Source organism: Hoplias malabaricus, chromosome 7 (genome assembly GCF_029633855.1).
Source record: "Hoplias malabaricus isolate fHopMal1 chromosome 7, fHopMal1.hap1, whole genome shotgun sequence".
NCBI classification, from domain to species: domain Eukaryota; kingdom Metazoa; phylum Chordata; class Actinopteri; order Characiformes; family Erythrinidae; genus Hoplias; species Hoplias malabaricus.
Window position 1 is genome coordinate 36,675,736 of NC_089806.1, and position 17,640 is coordinate 36,693,375.

A 17,640-nucleotide genomic window follows, 5' to 3' on the forward strand; every position below is an offset into this window, starting at 1 on the left:
TCCCGTCATACAGCCAGTGCCTGTGTTACTCCTCCAGCCAGTCGTCACGTCTTCAAGGTAGCGATGTGTAACCACTTACAACTTTATTTCTTTTTTATTGCTGTTTCCACTGTATTTCTTTTTTATTTTTAGTAACGCTACATGTATATTTTTACTAATTTGAGAGTGTTGTAAACATATATCAGTGCAAAAAGGGTGACTTTCGGGGTGGGGGCTGGAACGCATTAATTGCTTTTCCATTATTTGAAATGGGGAAAATTGACTCGAGAAACGAACTTTTCCACTTACGAACCGGGTCACGGAACGGATCAAGTTCGTAGGTAGAGGTTCCACTGTATATCATAGATATATAACTGTTAGCCTTTAGATCCACAATGCATTTACCACTACAATAGCAGTCTTCACATTTTGTACTAGTATATTGTTGAAATACTCTAAAGTAAAAGGCCCTCTAGACTTTTGCCCTGCATTTGTCCTTTCATCTTTAATCCCTGTCGACTGTACACAGCTAAATTAAACTTTTCTTTCTGGCCGTACATTTCAGCACTTCATAAAACCTGCTTAAGAATTCTGATTAACTGCCAGAGCACTGTCCTCTGAAGCACTTCATTTCTTTAAATTAAAATCATCCTTGCACAGTTTTACTATATATATATATATATATATATATATATATATATATATATATATGTGTGTGTGTGTGTGTGTGTGTGTGTGTGTGTGTTTTGTGGACACAGAGGACAGAAGGTTAGGTGTGTGCTTTACTTTAATCAGGTGCTGTTAAGCGGCCCATTATTCTGTCTTCTTGAAAGATAAAGACATGCATTCAGAGACACATGCTCAGACCCACACACACACACAGCCCACACACACAGCCCCCACACACTCACGCATACATTTCCATTCCTACTGTTTGCCTAATTTGCTGCTAGGGAAATTGGTGATAGTGAGTGAGGGTGAACAGCTCATCAATTTATTATGCTAGAGTGGTGCTACATAACTGTCTGAGTATGAGAGTGTGTTTGCTTCTCTCGGTATACGTGTGTATGTTTGTGTGTGTGTGTGTGTGTGTTACGTTTTGAGGGTCTTGCCTGAGATGAACGATTCCACAGGGAGAGAAGCTGCAAGCACCAACTTCCTTTCAAGTTCACAGCAAATGTGTGTGTGTTTGTACTTGTAATACTACCCATGTGAGGACCAAATTATGATAAAGGTTAGGGTTAGATATAGTTGTACTTTAACTCATCTGCAGTATTAGAGACGTCTATGTAAAACCACTTGAGTATAAAAAAAAGCAATGTTTTCTTGTGTGTGTCCAACCAAGTTTTTGCTGCGGACTTTGTCCTCACTTTAAATTGTGCTGCTTTGACCACAAATGTATTTTTTGGAATGTGTAGAAAGACTGAAATTAGCTTTAGTATGAGAGTTAGCAAAAGTTCTATAGAAAGACCTCACAAGTACAGAGAAACCTGAGTGTGTGTGTGTGGGGGGGCCCATGTAAATGTGTGGATTCCAACACAAATGTGGATGTTCATAGGAAAATCAAAAACGGCACTGAGAGGACCTTGTAGTGAGAGGGACACTCACGCCTGGTTTGGAGTGCTGGAAGACTTTAAGAGGCAGCGTAAGGTCCTCCCGGGCTAGTGACACCAGGTACTCTCTGAGTAGAGTGGAGGCAGCTCCCACTCTCTGACCCTCGCAGCGGTGAAGAAAAGGAACCATCCACTGCAGCACGTTCTTCACATAATACTCCTTACTCGACTGAGAGAGAGAGAGAGAGAGAGAAAGAGAGAGAGAGAGAGAGAGAGAGAGAGAGAGAGAGAGAAAGAAGCAATAAACCATTTCCTCCATTAATTCTTTTTCATTTTATGGTTCATTCATTATATACTGACCCCTATTGACTTGGCTGTATCACAGCCTCTGACCCTAATTCTTTCTAACCATTGCTGCCGATATGTGGGTGCTGTAAGCTTGTTCATTCAGAGACTACAACTAAATGTATAATTATTCAAGGCAAGTTTATAGAAAAATGTTGTTTACAAATAATAAATCACATGAATGAATATTGTTTGCTGATTTTTGGTGGTTAAAATGACTTATTGCTGCTGTAAACAAACACAAACTCTACAGTTCCTCATTATTTGTAATGATTTTTTCCCCAACTCATATACAGCAAAGTTTGTTTCACCTAGCAACAGTTGCTATGAAGTATTTGTGGGTTGGTGCGGCAACAGAAAGTTAGACCTGACCGGGAATCGAGTTTGATGAAGAATTGCTTCTGAAGGTGTGGTTTATGGAGTCTGAGGCCAGGCTTAATCTGGACTTTAATAAGCGTTCAAGAAACAAGTGCTAAAACTTTCTGAGGAAGAACAAAAGGGGAAAAAAAGCCTCAGTAAGAAGTCGTTTACACCGTAAGAAGCAAATGTTCCCTCAGAAAACAGTGTCGTAGTGAGAAGCGGTGACAGCAGTGCACCTGAGGAAGCCTGTGAGAGCCTCCTCTTAAGCGAGCAAATTGTGATTAAATCATTTTAATGATAGCATTAAATCTGAACAAGCCGTAGCTGACTTGAGCTTAATGAGGACACCAACATAAACATTTCTGCTCCTACATTCCACGCACACACACACACACACACACACACACACACACACTCTTACTTACTTGCTGTGAGGTAATTGGAGTATTAGATTACCGAAGAACTGTGAGAGGAATGACAGCCCTAAAACAATTAGAGGTCTTGATGTGCTGTTGTTTGTCAGGCGGGGTGTGTATGAAATGTAGAGATACGTTTAAAATTATACGTGTCTCTAGTAGAAGTTAAAGTAAGTACATATCATCTGCAGAGTGCATACATCTGTAAAAAATGTTACCTTAGTTTACCTAGAGAGAGAGAGAGAGAGAGAGAGAGAGAGAGAGAGAGAGAGAGAGAGAGAGAGAGAGAGAGAGAGAGAGAGAGACAGAGAGAGAAACGTGAATGGGAGAGAAAGAGGGAAGGAGAGACAATAAAGAGAGAAGGAATTAAGAGAATGAATGGGAGAGAAAGAGGGAAGGAGAGAGACTACAAAAAGAGAGTACGAGACTATAAATATAGAGAGAGAGAGAGTGAGAGAGAGAAGAAATGAAGAGCATGAATGGAAGAGAAAGAGGGAAGAAGAGAGACTACAAAAAGAGTACGAGACTATAGAGAGAGAGAGAGAGAGAGAGAGAGAGAGAGAGAGAGAGAGAGAGAGAGAGAGTGAGTGAGTGAGTGAGTGAGTGAGAGAGAGAGAGAGAGAAACATAAATGGAAGAGAAAGAGGGAAGGAGAGACTAGAGAGAGAGAGAGAAACATGAATGGGAGAGAAAGAGGGAAGAAGAGAGACAATAAAGAGAGAAGGAATTAAGAGAATGAATGGAAGAGAAAGAGGGAAGGAGAGAGACTACAAAAAGAGAGTATGAGACTATATATATATATATATATATATATATATATATATATATATATAGAGAGAGAGAGAGAGAGTGAGAGAGAGAAGAAATGAAGAGCATGAATGGAAGAGAAAGAGGGAAGAAGAGAGACTACAAAAAGAGTACGAGACTATAGAGAGAGTGAGTGAGAGAGAGAGAGAGAGAGAAACATAAATGGAAGAGAAAGAGGGAAGGAGAGACTAGAGAGAGAGAGAGAAACGTGAATGGGAGAGAAAGAGGGAAGGAGAGACAATAAAGAGAGAAGAAATGAAGATCATGAAAGGAAGAGAAAGAGGGAAGGAGAGAGACTACAAAAAGAGAGTACGAGACTATATATATAGAGAGAGGGAGGGAGAGAGAGAGAGAGAGAGAGAGAGAGAAAGAAGAAATGAAGAGCATGAATGGAAGAGAAAGAGGGAAGGAGAGAGACTACAAAAAGAGAGTACGAGACTATATATATAGAGAGAGGGAGGGAGAGAGAGAGAGAGAGAGAGAGAAAGAAGAAATGAAGAGCATGAATGGAAGAGAAAGAGGGAAGGAGAGAGACTACAAAAAGAGAGTACGAGACTATATATATAGAGAGAGGGAGGGAGAGAGAGAGAGAGAGAGAGAGAGAGAGAGAGAGAAAGAAGAAATGAAGAGCATGAATGGAAGAGAAAGAGGGAAGGAGAGAGACTACAAAAAGAGAGTACGAGACTATATATATAGAGAGAGGGAGGGAGAGAGAGAGAGAGAGAGAGAGAGAGAGAGAGAGAGAGAAAGAAGAAATGAAGAGCATGAATGGAAGAGAAAGAGGGAAGGAGAGAGACTACAAAAAGAGAGTACGAGACTATATATATAGAGAGAGGGAGGGAGAGAGAGAGAGAGAGAGAGAGAGAGAGAGAGAGAGAGAGAGAGAGAAAGAAGAAATGAAGAGCATGAATGGAAGAGAAAGAGGGAAGGAGAGAGACTACAAAAAGAGAGTACGAGACTATATATATAGAGAGAGGGAGGGAGAGAGAGAGAGAGAGAGAGAGAGAGAGAAAGAAGAAATGAAGAGCATGAATGGAAGAGAAAGAGGGAAGAAGAGAGACTACAAAAAGAGTACGAGACTATAGAGAGGGATACAGAGAGAGAGAGAGAGAGAGAGATAAGGTGGGGACATGAGCATGTGATAAGGAAGCAGACAGGTTAAAGCGGGGTCAGACTGATTTGGACAGACGGGGAGTTTGTGTGTTCGTACATTCTTCATGAGGAGGTGGAGCTTATCGATGTCTCTGAGCTGCTGCAGCTCCTTCAGTCTGAGGCTCAGCTCACATGCTTCATACACCAGCGTCTCCATGGTAACCAGGTCATCACACAGCAGCTCCAGCCCGGGGATCTCCCGCTCCTTCCCTAAACGCACTAGAGACAGGGCACAGTCCACCTGTGCACACACACGGCCAGACATAACACACACACACACACACACACACACACACACACACACACACACACACACAGTCAGACAAAACACATGTCATCAGAGTGTAAACAGGCTCCCACATCCAATCAGAGCCTGCTTACCAACAGTCAGACCAATCAGACACTGCCCAACAACAAAGAGAGCCAATTAGAGTGCAGATAAATGCAAAGCTATTTCATCATGGCAGCATTTTATTGCTGTAATAATAAACCAGCTGTTCTTTATAGTATGTTGAATATTTCAGGATGAATGGATCAAAAACAGAACAAAATATAGTTTCATTATCTTACGTTTCAACCTTTATTTTATTTATTACATTTTTTTTCTTCCTATGTTAAGTTTCAATTATGTGGTCTAGACAAAGTCGTATGCTCCAAGACACACTATCCTTCTACAATACCCCAGCACCTTTTCTTTGTGCCTGTAGCCAACTTAACATCGAGTGATCATTTCTAATATCTTTGTGGCACAATATTTCAAGCTTTGGCAGCTTTGGATTTACATCCTGGAGTTAGTGCAAGCAAGCAGAGTTGGCCTTCATTTCTGTGGATGACCATCCTTCTTCCCCTAACTCCTCAAAAGGACAACAACAATGGGATCAGGAGCTTTTGAATTCTTTACCTCAGCATCAAAATATCTGTACAATTTAGTGAATGCTTCATGTAAATGATATGTATATGGGTCAAACGAGGGAATCTTATGTAAATAAGGTACTCCAGATACGTCCTGACAGCTTGTTCTGATCTTGTTTCCATAATCCAACATGAAACACTTCATTTGTCCTTCACAGCATTTAAATCTGTGGTTATTTCTATTCGACTTCAATGAATAGGGCCTTTCTATCGCAGCAAAAAAACATGAATATAGTAGCCCTGGTTGATGTGGAGTCACTTTCCTCCCTTCAATAGACACCCTTCAACTGTGCAGTGAAACACTGAGCATGGAGCTGATTATCTGGACATGGCTTAATGACACAATGATGCAAAAGATTGAATTTTTCCATGATTTCCACCACAGTTTTTTAGCAACCGAACTGGAAATAAAAAAGAAAACAGAAGCCTTGATGTTGGGTTAAGTGAATGAATTCAGCCTTGAGCAGGAAGCCCTAAGTAAATAGCTCTGTGCTAATAGCGCCCCCTTTTGTTCAACCAGCCTGCCAAAGATGAGTGAGTGAGTGAGTTATAAGCAATGGTCATGAGGGGTGCATATCTGTTTTACTCTATTCAAAGAGGCCATAGCCCTCAAAGAGGGGAAGAAAGAATCGAGGGAGGGGGTGAATTCCACCTGCTTGAGCACAAAATCAATGGCTTGTGTTTCACATCATGAACTGCCAATAAATACCTTTTCACCGGTTGACAGACATCACTTCTGCCCAATCGATAGTTGATATATGTGGTGGTTGTGGCTGCTTTCCTTCCCTGATAAAGGGCATAAGCCTTCAGTGCCAAAGCCCAGCAGAGGCGAATTCCTGCTCTTACTGACATTAACATCAAACTGAGACGGTCAATACAATGCTCTAAAGTTAAGGAAGCGAAGGCCATGCACAACACAAAACAAACACACATCAGTAAGCCTGCAGACAGAGGAAACCACAAAACACACACACACACAAACCTTGGTCATTAGAGAGAAGTCAAATAACAACATATTGATCTGATCTTGCAGAAAAGAGCTTTCTACTCCCGCATGGCTAAACAAGCTCTGAAGTGACCACACTGATCAACAGATTTCACACCTTTTAATTACAACCAATCTGTATGTTTCTCTTCTTTCAGCTCTGCTCCCTGAACTGTCTTTAACATTCCCACATCAGCCTGGCTGATGTGGGAATCAGCCAGAGGGCTGATCAACGTTATGCTCATACAACAACATTTATTCCAAAAGAATTTGCAGTTATCTGTATCTGTGCAGCCACAAGAACATTAGTGAGTTCGAGTGCTGATGTTGGTAATAAGGCCTGGCTCACAATAGCTGTTCGAGTTGATCTCAAAGGTATTCAGTGAGCTTGATTTGGGCCAGTAAAGTTCAACCACAGCAAACCTGACAACCCATTTCTTACTTAGCTGAAACGGAGAGAGTCTTCTTCAAACTGCTGCCACAACTTGCTGTAGAAGATCTGTTGAATGGATGCTGTATCATGGAGAGTTCCCTTCAGTGGAACAATGGACGCCAAACTATAAAAGTACAGCCTCCTCCACCAAACTTTACAGTTGGCACTATAAAGATGGCACGGCATCTTGGCATCCACCTAGCATCCGCAAACACAGATACCAACTGGCAGAAGTTGAATCATGACTCCAAATTTGGAAACCATTATTTCCCTGTACAACTGAGGTATGTATATAAAAACAACTCCAGGCAATGCCTGACACTGCACAAGGTGATGTCAGGCTATGTTCACATTTCAAATTAACAGGCTATTCATTTTTTTTTGTTTTTTGCGTCACTGTGACACATCCGAATTTTTCAAAGCTGTGTGAATATGTCACTTTCATATGTGGTCTTCCTAGAGTCGATATCTATTTTTATGTGGATTTGTATCAGATATGTGGGCATGAGACATGGATGTGAACCGTCAGATACGATTTCATGCATCATTTTGTCTGTACACATGTATTTAGGGCTGTCGTCTCAGCCAAGCACCGGCAGCACCGTAAAACAACAGTGGAGGAGAGGCTCAAGCCTCGTCCCAAATACACTTTACATTATACACTGCACAGATTATAAAACTAAAACAACTACACCCTGACAGTCCAACAGCAAGACGTGAAGTTTATATCGGAATGGTTTTATAATTCAGCATACAACGCACTTTGTGAATGGAGAAACCAGTATTTTATGACCTACACTATGCACTACATAGGGTGGAGGGAGGCATTCAAGACTCAACTGTTCTCTTGGTGTAGCAACAAAAGCTGCTCACTGTCCTCTCAAGCAAAATGCAATGTACTAACCCATCAGTTATTGCAGTTTTACTTCAGAGTCGTGTCACATATACACTGTAAAAAATTTCTTGTAAATTTTTACAGTAAAATACTGGCAGCAGAGTTTCCAGGCATTTAAAGTATTTTTACAGGAACACTACTGTATTTCAAATTTACAGCATATTACTGTAATTGAATAATACAATAATTCACTGTAAATACTGTGATTTACAGTAAACTACTGGCAGCAGAGTTCCCAGCCATTTACCATATTTTTACAAGAACACTACTGTATTTCAGATTTACAGCATATTACTGTAATTGAATAATACAATAATTGACTGTAAATACTGTGATTTCCAATAGAATACTGTAGCAGACTTGCTGTAAATTTACAGCCATTTTTTACAGTGTATGATTTTTCTGTTGTTGGTTACAGAGGTGATGTGCATAAATGTATCAATGTACAATTTGTAAAGTGAACGTAGCCTTAGTCATGAAACTTCAATCCTAGATGCTTGCAACATATCTTCGTCCTGAGCTTCCAGGGGCAGTGAATACTCAGCAGTGAATTTTGCAACTGAGGACTGATGACATTCACATGCTTTATCTAATTCAGGATACAATCACTTGGTTGTCTGGGTCAGCCCTCGCTTTGAGATATCTGACAAACTGCATGATGCACCCAAAAGAAGTGGGTGTCTGAAACAGCCAAACCTATAAATTGTAAAGATTATTCTCAAAAATGTATGAACATACTCAGAAAGAACTGTATTATAGCAGGTCAGAATATTCATTGAGGTCCATGCTAACACTCTCACACCTCATTAGAATTAGCTCCCTCGGCAGATATGAGCTCTGAAAAGACCTCTCCCCACATTAGCCCGTTCACACAAGTAATTACTTCTCAGGTGTAATCAGCAACAGTTGCTGAGGGGTGTAAGTACATGGGAGATGGTATGTGTGCAAGGAGAATCCCCACAGCGTTAAACAAGTGCAGTGTTGAATAGGTTGAATTAACAGCTGCAGCTTTCTTTTTCGATTCAGCAGAAGATAAATGAAGTCTATAGCTGGAGAATTTTCAGTGTGTCTGAATGAGCGTATGTATTTACCTGGCGGGAGTTGTGCTCAAAGTCCTGTGCTCTGGTCAGATACCAGTCAGTGAGGAGGGAGATGGAAGGGTTGATTGTGCAGAACCGCTCCAGCTCTGGCTGCTCTTCATACAGGAAATTATGATCATCCACCAGAGACTCCACCACTGACCTATAGATCATAAACACAAACACACACAAATACACATAACCACACAATAAATCACCACTTTAATTGATTTTCTATTTGAAAATGGCATTGGGAGAAAACTTTAATAAACCAAACGCCTCCAAAGGAAATGTCCTACAATTATAAATTTACAATATGGGCAGTGCTATGCAAAATATTTAACACCTCTGGTCAAATGACCTGTTTGGTGAACTTGTTTAGTCTGTAAAGGACTTTAATGGAACTCATTTTTTCAGTTTAGTGCACAATCTCTATTTAATGAGGACAGGCTCTAACTTTCACTTAGAAAATCCACTTTAGAATAATCCTTATAAATGATTTAGAATCTGTGTATATTGTGCTATACAGCACTCTGTTTCCATTTCCTGCTAATTCATCTTCAGATCTTTGCTTCTCTACTCAACTGAAAAACCTTAAATAGACATTAACAGATTGTGTTTCATGGAGTGGCTATTCCACATTCATTTAGTTAAACCTTCATGTATATGTTGCCTAGAACACTGTTAACTGACTACATTGTGTGGAGGAGGAAAATTTATTGAATTTTGTTGTTTTTGTTTATTTTTGGTAAATTAACACATCAGTGATGTATTTTAGCATATTTTAGTCTGGCTGCCATTTTTTAAAAAAAGCAATAAGCCACTTCAAACTTATGTGTTACAGCATGCATTACATTGTGTGTTATAGCATGTTGCGTTGTGCCAAAAATACCCTTCCCTATGATAAAAGAGAATAACAGAGTAATGGATTCTCGGGGCTTGTTGCTTTAGTAAACACCTTAAAAGTCTTTAATAATCATATATAACATGTAGATAGTAAGCACAATATTGACATGGTCAAGGTAAAGTACCCGATAAGACCTCAGAATATGAATTTAATAATTTATTAAAGTATACCACATTAACATTAATGCATTAAAATTACGTTGGTGCTTAACGACTAAACCTGGGGGTTAAATGTTTAAACGTATTAAATATGTTCTGAAGCTGACTGGCTTAATGCAGACAGAAAAGCCAAATTACGCTAAGTATTTGGCAAGTTCTGAGGTTTAGCAGTCTAGATGGATGTTGTTAGGGCTATAAACTTTCTATAAAAGTGTTATCATTGATTCTTAATTAAGTGTTAACATTAGAAGCCTTTGAAATCCCCACCTGCACTGTGGATCTTCACACCAGTCCAAATCTCTGTGTCTCTGCTCATCCCATGGAATGGACACCAGGTTTGACCTCTCATCCTTACTACATAGACAGAAAGAGAAATAGAGGGAAGAGTCATCAATGTTTAAATCCTCATTATTAAACAAGTCATCCCAGTGAAGAGCCTAGCGGAATGTTCCTCTCCAAGCCCATGGATCTGAGGCCCACTTTGAGCGAGCCAACTGTTCGTGACAATGTGCAGGGTCCTCCTCTGCAACAGAATGCTGCCTTGCTGGCGGTGCGGAACAGCTCATAACTGCCTGCCAGCCATGTTTGTTCTCACTTGATGAACGTGTCAGAGATGTCATGAGCATCTGGTGGCGTGCTTCTTATTAGGAACCAGAACACTTCCCAAGCTCTTGCAACTCAATCTGCTTAGTTTCAGCCAGGAATCAGAACATTTCTTATGCACCTGCAACTCAATCTGCTCCAGTTCACTTCACCTAGGTGTATGGGAATTCAAAGAGGTTTAGTGGACAATTAAACGTACAATATCCTCCCTTTATGGCTCCCTTTGTGGATCAGCTGTTATGCGTTGTGTTTTGCTTCCGACGTTAGCCAACGGATGTGCTTTTTGACACTGTACAACATTTTGCTGATCAGTCTGCATTACTGACAATAGAAATCTTGGTCTAGTGCCCCTGCTGGATGGTTGCAGTATAATATATAGCTCTCCTTACCACCTAATTACACCCACACACACACAAAACTGACCATCTACAAGCTCTGTCATTTCTGCAGCACAGTAATGCAGAATTCATTTGGTGTTCTTGTGATGGTTTTCTTATATATAATTTAGCCATTTTCTGCATGGCAATTACAGCATGATAATAATCATTTTTAGACATTATTTTAATTACATTGTGGGATTTTTCTACATGTTTGTTACCCTACTCCTGGAGGCACTGGATTGTCTTTTTTGATGGAACCTACCTCTATTTCCAAAATCTAATGTTGGAATCTAATCTAAGCCAATCTCCTCCCCAGAGGAGTACAAGCTGTTAATGCAGCAAAGGGGTGTAAACTACCTAATAATACCCTTCATTTTCATTACATCGTATTAAATTCTTTGAAAAAACCTGTAATAAAGCAGAACTCTTCGTCTCAAAATGCCCCAGTTATAACAGCTGCCTAAGTTATAACAGTTATAAAGGCTGGAAATTAAGTGTGCAGATGTTTTGATACCACCAAGTAAATCTAAAGTCACCTGCCACTGGCAGTTTCCAGAGCAATGCACATCTGTAGCTGTTGCACATGAATAATCTTCTGCTGCATATCAGCTGAAGAATCTTCTTGTACAGGCTTTTACAGAGATGTTGCGCTGACAAGTTTGGTCCAAACAACTGCAAGTTCTTTACCCACTCTCACGCAGGTAAAAGAGCGTACGCTAAATCAGGAGTCAAAACTAAGCTTATTTTTTTAGGAGCTTTTATATATGGAAGGTCCACTGAGCAGTCTCCACCCTTCTAGCATCTCCTGTACCATTAGTTTTACAACGTATAGGTAAAGTTGGACAGCTCCATCTACAAGCAAGAAACACTAAAGTTTGTGTTTACATTATATTAGTCGTTGGTTAGAATGGTATCCTATTATTTATCCTAGTTAAACAGTTAACTAAGAGCTCAGTTCTTTCTTTTTGGGATACATGGTTGCTGAATGACTTTTCATCAAATTCATTGTGAAATTGGAATACAGTATGATTAAAAAAAGAATATAACATGTATTTTTCATTCCATCTTAAATAATCAAATAGTAGACTATGCTACAGCTCATCACTTTGCTGACTCTACTCTATGGATATATTGATTTATTTGTCTATTTATAATAATAGACAAATAATAGAAATATTTATAATATGTCTTATTAAATATTAAGAAAAATAGTCTCACAATTTAAATGAGCAAACAAATTGAATTCCCATTCCTAGCTTACTTTCCACCATTTGGAATCACAAGAAATCCAAACCAGACTTACTTAAATCTAAAACATAGCTCTAAAAAGTAGTAGCAATTATCTTGAAGCATGTCACTATTAAATGATCATTTTTCCCCCTCTTAACAATGAAATCAACAGTTGAAACCGGTTGGGTATGCAGCCTGCACAATGCAAACTGGCTGTTAGCCACAGCAGGTAGTAGCTCAGAGCTCCAGTGAAAAACTAAAAAAGCTCATTTCAGACATCAAACGTTTCTTGAGTGATTGACTACATCTGTGTTAATGAGAAAATTGTGTAAATTTCATTTTGGTCCTAGCCATTCGCACAGGACAAAAACATGGTTGATGCTAATGAGTGTGAACAATAGTTGCTCCAAAATCCATTCCCCTGGGCTCTATTCTCCTCAATAACTCTTTCTGCCTGTTCCCCAACCCTGAAGGTACAAGCAGTGGAACAGAATGAGGTCAAACAGACTAATGTCCTTCAGAGTTATTAAAAACTACTGTGAGATGTTATCTTAGACATTCAGCTCTGTGGAGACCATTTTATCTTGGCTCCTGTCTCATCTGAGGACTAGGATGCAAGCCTAGGACCTGCAGGCCCTCCCTGAAACTTCAGAACACTTTTGTTTCAAACTCGATGAAATTTGTGTGGGGACACACAAGAAGAGAGTAAGAATACAAATGAGAGTCTTTCTCCAAATATACATTTACACCTCATGAGAGTTGCTTAACATTGTTGTCCGTTATGCAATGTAACCTTCACAAAATCAGAACAGACATTATTAGAATGTTAAAAGCACAAGGCACTGAATGCAAGAGAATGAATTCAAACTAAAATTTGATGCAGCATGAACACAATGAGCCGTAACTAACATAGATAGCGGTTATTATCATTTACACTGATGGTCTGCTAAATCTTCTTTAGCAGATTAATTCATAACATGAATGGGGTAGACACAAATATGTCAGAATTAAGAAAGAAATAAAATTATCCATCACTCCCCTTTGCCATCAGTTCAGAGTCTGCATATAATTCTACAGTAAAATGTAAGTATTGTTCTGACTAATTAAATGCCATAATATTTATTAAGACACTTAACATATGGGGTGTTCAATAAGTTCGAAGTGCAGGAATGAAGTAAAACAAATACAATTTATTATATTTCTATTATTGTATGTAATCACATTTACATGTAGAGTTGTGTACATTTGTTAGATCTAGTAGATTAGCTTTTCCATGATTAAGAAGTTATAATTTATGGCTATCATCAAATTTCATGATGGTCAAGTTTCTTCAACAGACTCAGAAAGGTTTAGTTTTCGTAGCAATTGCAACAAAAATACTGATCAAACTGATCTTCTGTTTTCTTTAAATACCCTTAAAAAATGTCACTTCTAGAGCTATTATAAAATTGCCTACTGAGAACTTAATGAATGCCCCTCATATTTACTACTAGTACTGCTTCAACCAGTATTCGCTGTAGGTGGGGCAGTGTTTCTGACAAAACACCAACCCTAACCCTAACTCAATTAGGTGTAAGTGTTACATAGTTAAAAGTCACCTAAAAATAATAAGGGATGATATGGCTCACTTGCAAAAGACTAGACCCCAGACTTAAACCTAAAGGAGATACAGGCAGCAAATAGAGCAATGTTTGTGATCAGCAGCCAATTTCTTATGTCTTGACTGAAAGAAATAAGCAAAACTTCCATTAACTTCCATTTTGTGGACAATAAATAGCAACAATTTGCCCAAATCATTGAAAATCTGGCCTTCAAACTCCCATATAGGAGAACCACTTTGAGTTTAAGAACAGGACAAATGTAGAAGTTAGGACATGTTACCTACAGAAACTAAGTACCGTCACCTGACATAGTGTAGATAAAGTGATTAAAAAACACATTTACACATTCTCTCACTCAATAAATCTTTTATTAAAAAGTGGAAACAAGACACTGATCCTTGTTCCAACACTTTGTAACTAATAAAACCCTTCAGATACATCTCAAACCTCTCTTACTACCCAATCCCAACTCATGAACCCAGTTAAAACATTAAAGTTTATAAGAAGGCAAAGGTAAAAAGTGCAGCTTTAGTTCTCAGCTGAGATTGTAAGGCTACAAATATTTTTCCAAGACTTTGATGCTGATGATATTCATATAACATTGCTTTCCACAAGAGGAGTGTTCCACACCTCAAATCCTTTCCAGCCTTTTTCACTTTAGTCTGATCACCACAAATCCTCAAGGTGTTTACTCTCGCTTTTTAGCGCTTACAAATGGAAAATGCACTGAGGCGAAAAATAAAACCCACGGCATCTTATTTTCTCTAGTCAACGTGATGCAGATCAGCAGATATATCGTAGAGTGTTGGTTATTTCAAAATCTTACCTTTACAGATCCCACCATAACCTTCATATTGAAATACACAGTAGCATCAAACCTGACGCCTGGATGATTAATACGGAGAACTTCATTTTTTAAAACAATTATGACAAAAGAGATCAACTTTATGCTGATTCATGAATTTAGTTTCAGCCTATGTTATTAGCCATTTTCAAACCTGTTGGAGATATAGTAGATCTTGCAAAATACACATAAAAAGGCTCACAAACAATTAAATAAATTAATTGTTCTGATCTGGTTCAAAAGGTGCTTAATAGCTCTTTAGTCAATGTTTGGCTTTGATTATAGTGACCCAGGCTCATGTGCAGTGGCTAATGAAGATATGCCGAATATGTTTGATTTGTTTAACACTAGACAGGATTTGGTGTTTTTTCTCCTGGGGTCTGTCTACTATTGTTCTAAGCGCCATGTCTTTTAAGGTGGAATGGCATGTTTGAGAGAAAATAACTTTTGAAATTGAACTATTCTGTAAGGGTTTGAATTACCATGAAAAGTCATTTGTAACTGGAGTTGTGTAGTTTTGTAGCACTTTTGGTAATGCAGTTAGCCTTCTCCCGAGTTTGGAGACATTTCCACCTTAAGAGATCTGAAACAGCAAAAATAAGTCAATATTACCCACCTACGGAGCAGGAATAGAGCAATTTGTGCTTTTCAACGTTTGGAGTCCTCTCCGTTGTCTAAAAAACCAGATGCCTCCACCATGAGCAGAAAGTAAGAGAGGGAGAAAACCTAGCATACTGGGCTGAGACCATTTGTTTTTTTACTCGTTTACAGACACTGGGGCTTCATAAACACATTAGACCTCTTTTGAGCATGCGAACAGACTGGGGAGCAGCAAATGGCAAAGAAACAATATCTGAATTTAATAAAGTTTTTTTTTTTATTACAATTTAGAATTTCATTTTTAAATAACTCCATGAGTTTTTGTACTAGAAACATAATACCCGCACCTCTATTAACCTAGAATGGTCTACTTTTCACATACATGTTGAAACTAAATGTATTTTAGATTGTTGCAAGACCAAAAAGTAACAGAGAATGCATGTTTCTGTTTGTGAATCAGAGTTGCTTTGGCATTCACACTACAAGGATAATGTAGTCATATGCGTCTCTGACCACTTCAGAATGTAGTTTGAGTGATCGGATTACCATGTGTCCTCAAGACTCATCTGTATATTGTGCTGGCCACTTATGAAGGATTACAATGATTTTGAAGTATAAATGGTATTAAGGTATTAAGTATTAAGGCAAACACCACTTCCCAGTGTCCTTTTTGGTCAGTGTGCAGCTCCACATTTTATTTGCTTAGTTCAATTGTATGACCTTATGCTAAACTATGGATATGGGTGGCAAAGAGAAAAAAAAGGTTCTATGAGAAAATGTGTCCAAACTTTAGATTAATGTGGGCTAGCCTTTAGACGATGGCAGTAGTCTTTGTATCATCCTTTCCTTGTACTAATACATGATTAACAATCACAAGAAACAGATTACAGGAGTCATCTTAGGTTCTATGTGCACTTTGGCAAACTTCAGTTTAATGCTGCAGACAGAAGTAAGGTGGTGGATTCTACTCTCATATTTGGAAAATTGACCCGTTCCTGATCTGTGCACAATGCCTGTGTATACTGTCCACACCCCTAAATCAATAAGGAATGTGATTCCTCCCAAGAACACACTAATCTCATTCAGCCTTCATAATGGCTCAATACATTAAAGAAGACTTTGTACTGAATTAAAGCTGGGGGCTTATTCTAATGCAGGTCAGAAAGATAGCTTTATTGATTAGCATACATTTCCTTACACCAAAGCAAACACTACTTTTATAGCTTGGAGGTACCTCCATACTTATATATGCACACAAATTCAGGTCATGTTTCTTAAAATCTGGTCACGTTTGGTCTGGTTTAGAGAGATCACATATGTGAATCACATATATCAATATGTCAAACCAATCTTCTGCAAAAGATAAAGAAATCTACTTCAACATTTAGGCTTATGTTGTACTTCATAATTGTCTTTATATGCCACATTAAAAAAAAAACATTCACAATTATAATCAAAAAATAAAGTAAAGTAAAAAGCTCCAGTTACAAATAAGTTTGTTGTATTTCAAACTGTAAGTAAAAATTTACAGAAATGTACAGGAAACTTTAGCCACGAACAAACAACTGTTGTTTTTGCAGAGAATTTTAAACATTGCATTTAAACAATGTTCACCATGCCAAAGTTTCTTATTGTAATTTTCAGTCAACTACATCTCTCTCTCTCTCTCTCAGCAAGTCCTCCTCAACCCCCCTTAATTCTATATCTTCCTTTCTATATTGCATACCTTTACTGATATGGGAGCCTGATTTTTTATATCACACTTAATTTATTATATCTCTACTTTCATAAAACAAAAATGAACATAGAGCACAAATCTGTCATTTCAAATGAAATTGGCAGAAACATCGGTGTGATCAGCCACTCTTAAGTGTTAGGTATAACTGTAGTCAATCAGCTATCACACTACAGCAAACGTTTCTTCAGAAATCTCAAGATATGACCGCAAATCAAAATAAAAAAATTACGATAAATGAATCATTATTTAGTTTTAATGTATTGCACTCATACTTCCCTGACAAGGCTTATACTGTAGATATGCTCAAGTATTAAAGCCGGGATTTTTTGTTTTGTTTTCTGATGTTGCTGGGAGCATTTTAGAACCCTACACTGTTCATATTTAGTGATGTAATTGTGCTTCAAGGTCTGAAACAGATGGGTGGGTTTAGCGGGGGTCGCTGAAACAGTATTTTGTCTGTGTTTACAAATGATTTCTTTATGTTCAGTGTCATCTTCAAAAAGCTGCTCTGTTGGCCTCTGTGTTTAGGTTTTCCTCCATGTTGTTCCCATGTGGCAGATTGGATGGGGCACAATCACATGACCACATGCGCAGAAGTATGGTTTTAAGGGGACAATGCATGAACACATACTGTGGTGCTACATTAAGACAGGAGTGTTTATTT

General features: G+C 38.6%; 1 protein-coding gene across 1 annotated transcript in view; it reads right to left on the reverse strand.

Moving 5' to 3' along the window:
• Positions 1–17,640, reverse strand: part of nbas (NBAS subunit of NRZ tethering complex) — a 262,175-nt gene that overhangs the window by 180,504 nt on the left and 64,031 nt on the right. Inside the window, exons 22-25 of the mRNA XM_066676307.1 lie at positions 10,248–10,334; positions 8,928–9,078; positions 4,670–4,852; positions 1,588–1,761 (exon numbers count right to left, since the gene is read on the reverse strand). Of these exons, the coding sequence (XP_066532404.1) occupies positions 1,588–1,761; positions 4,670–4,852; positions 8,928–9,078; positions 10,248–10,334 (595 nt within the window). The remainder of the gene's footprint in view (positions 1–1,587; positions 1,762–4,669; positions 4,853–8,927; positions 9,079–10,247; positions 10,335–17,640) is intronic.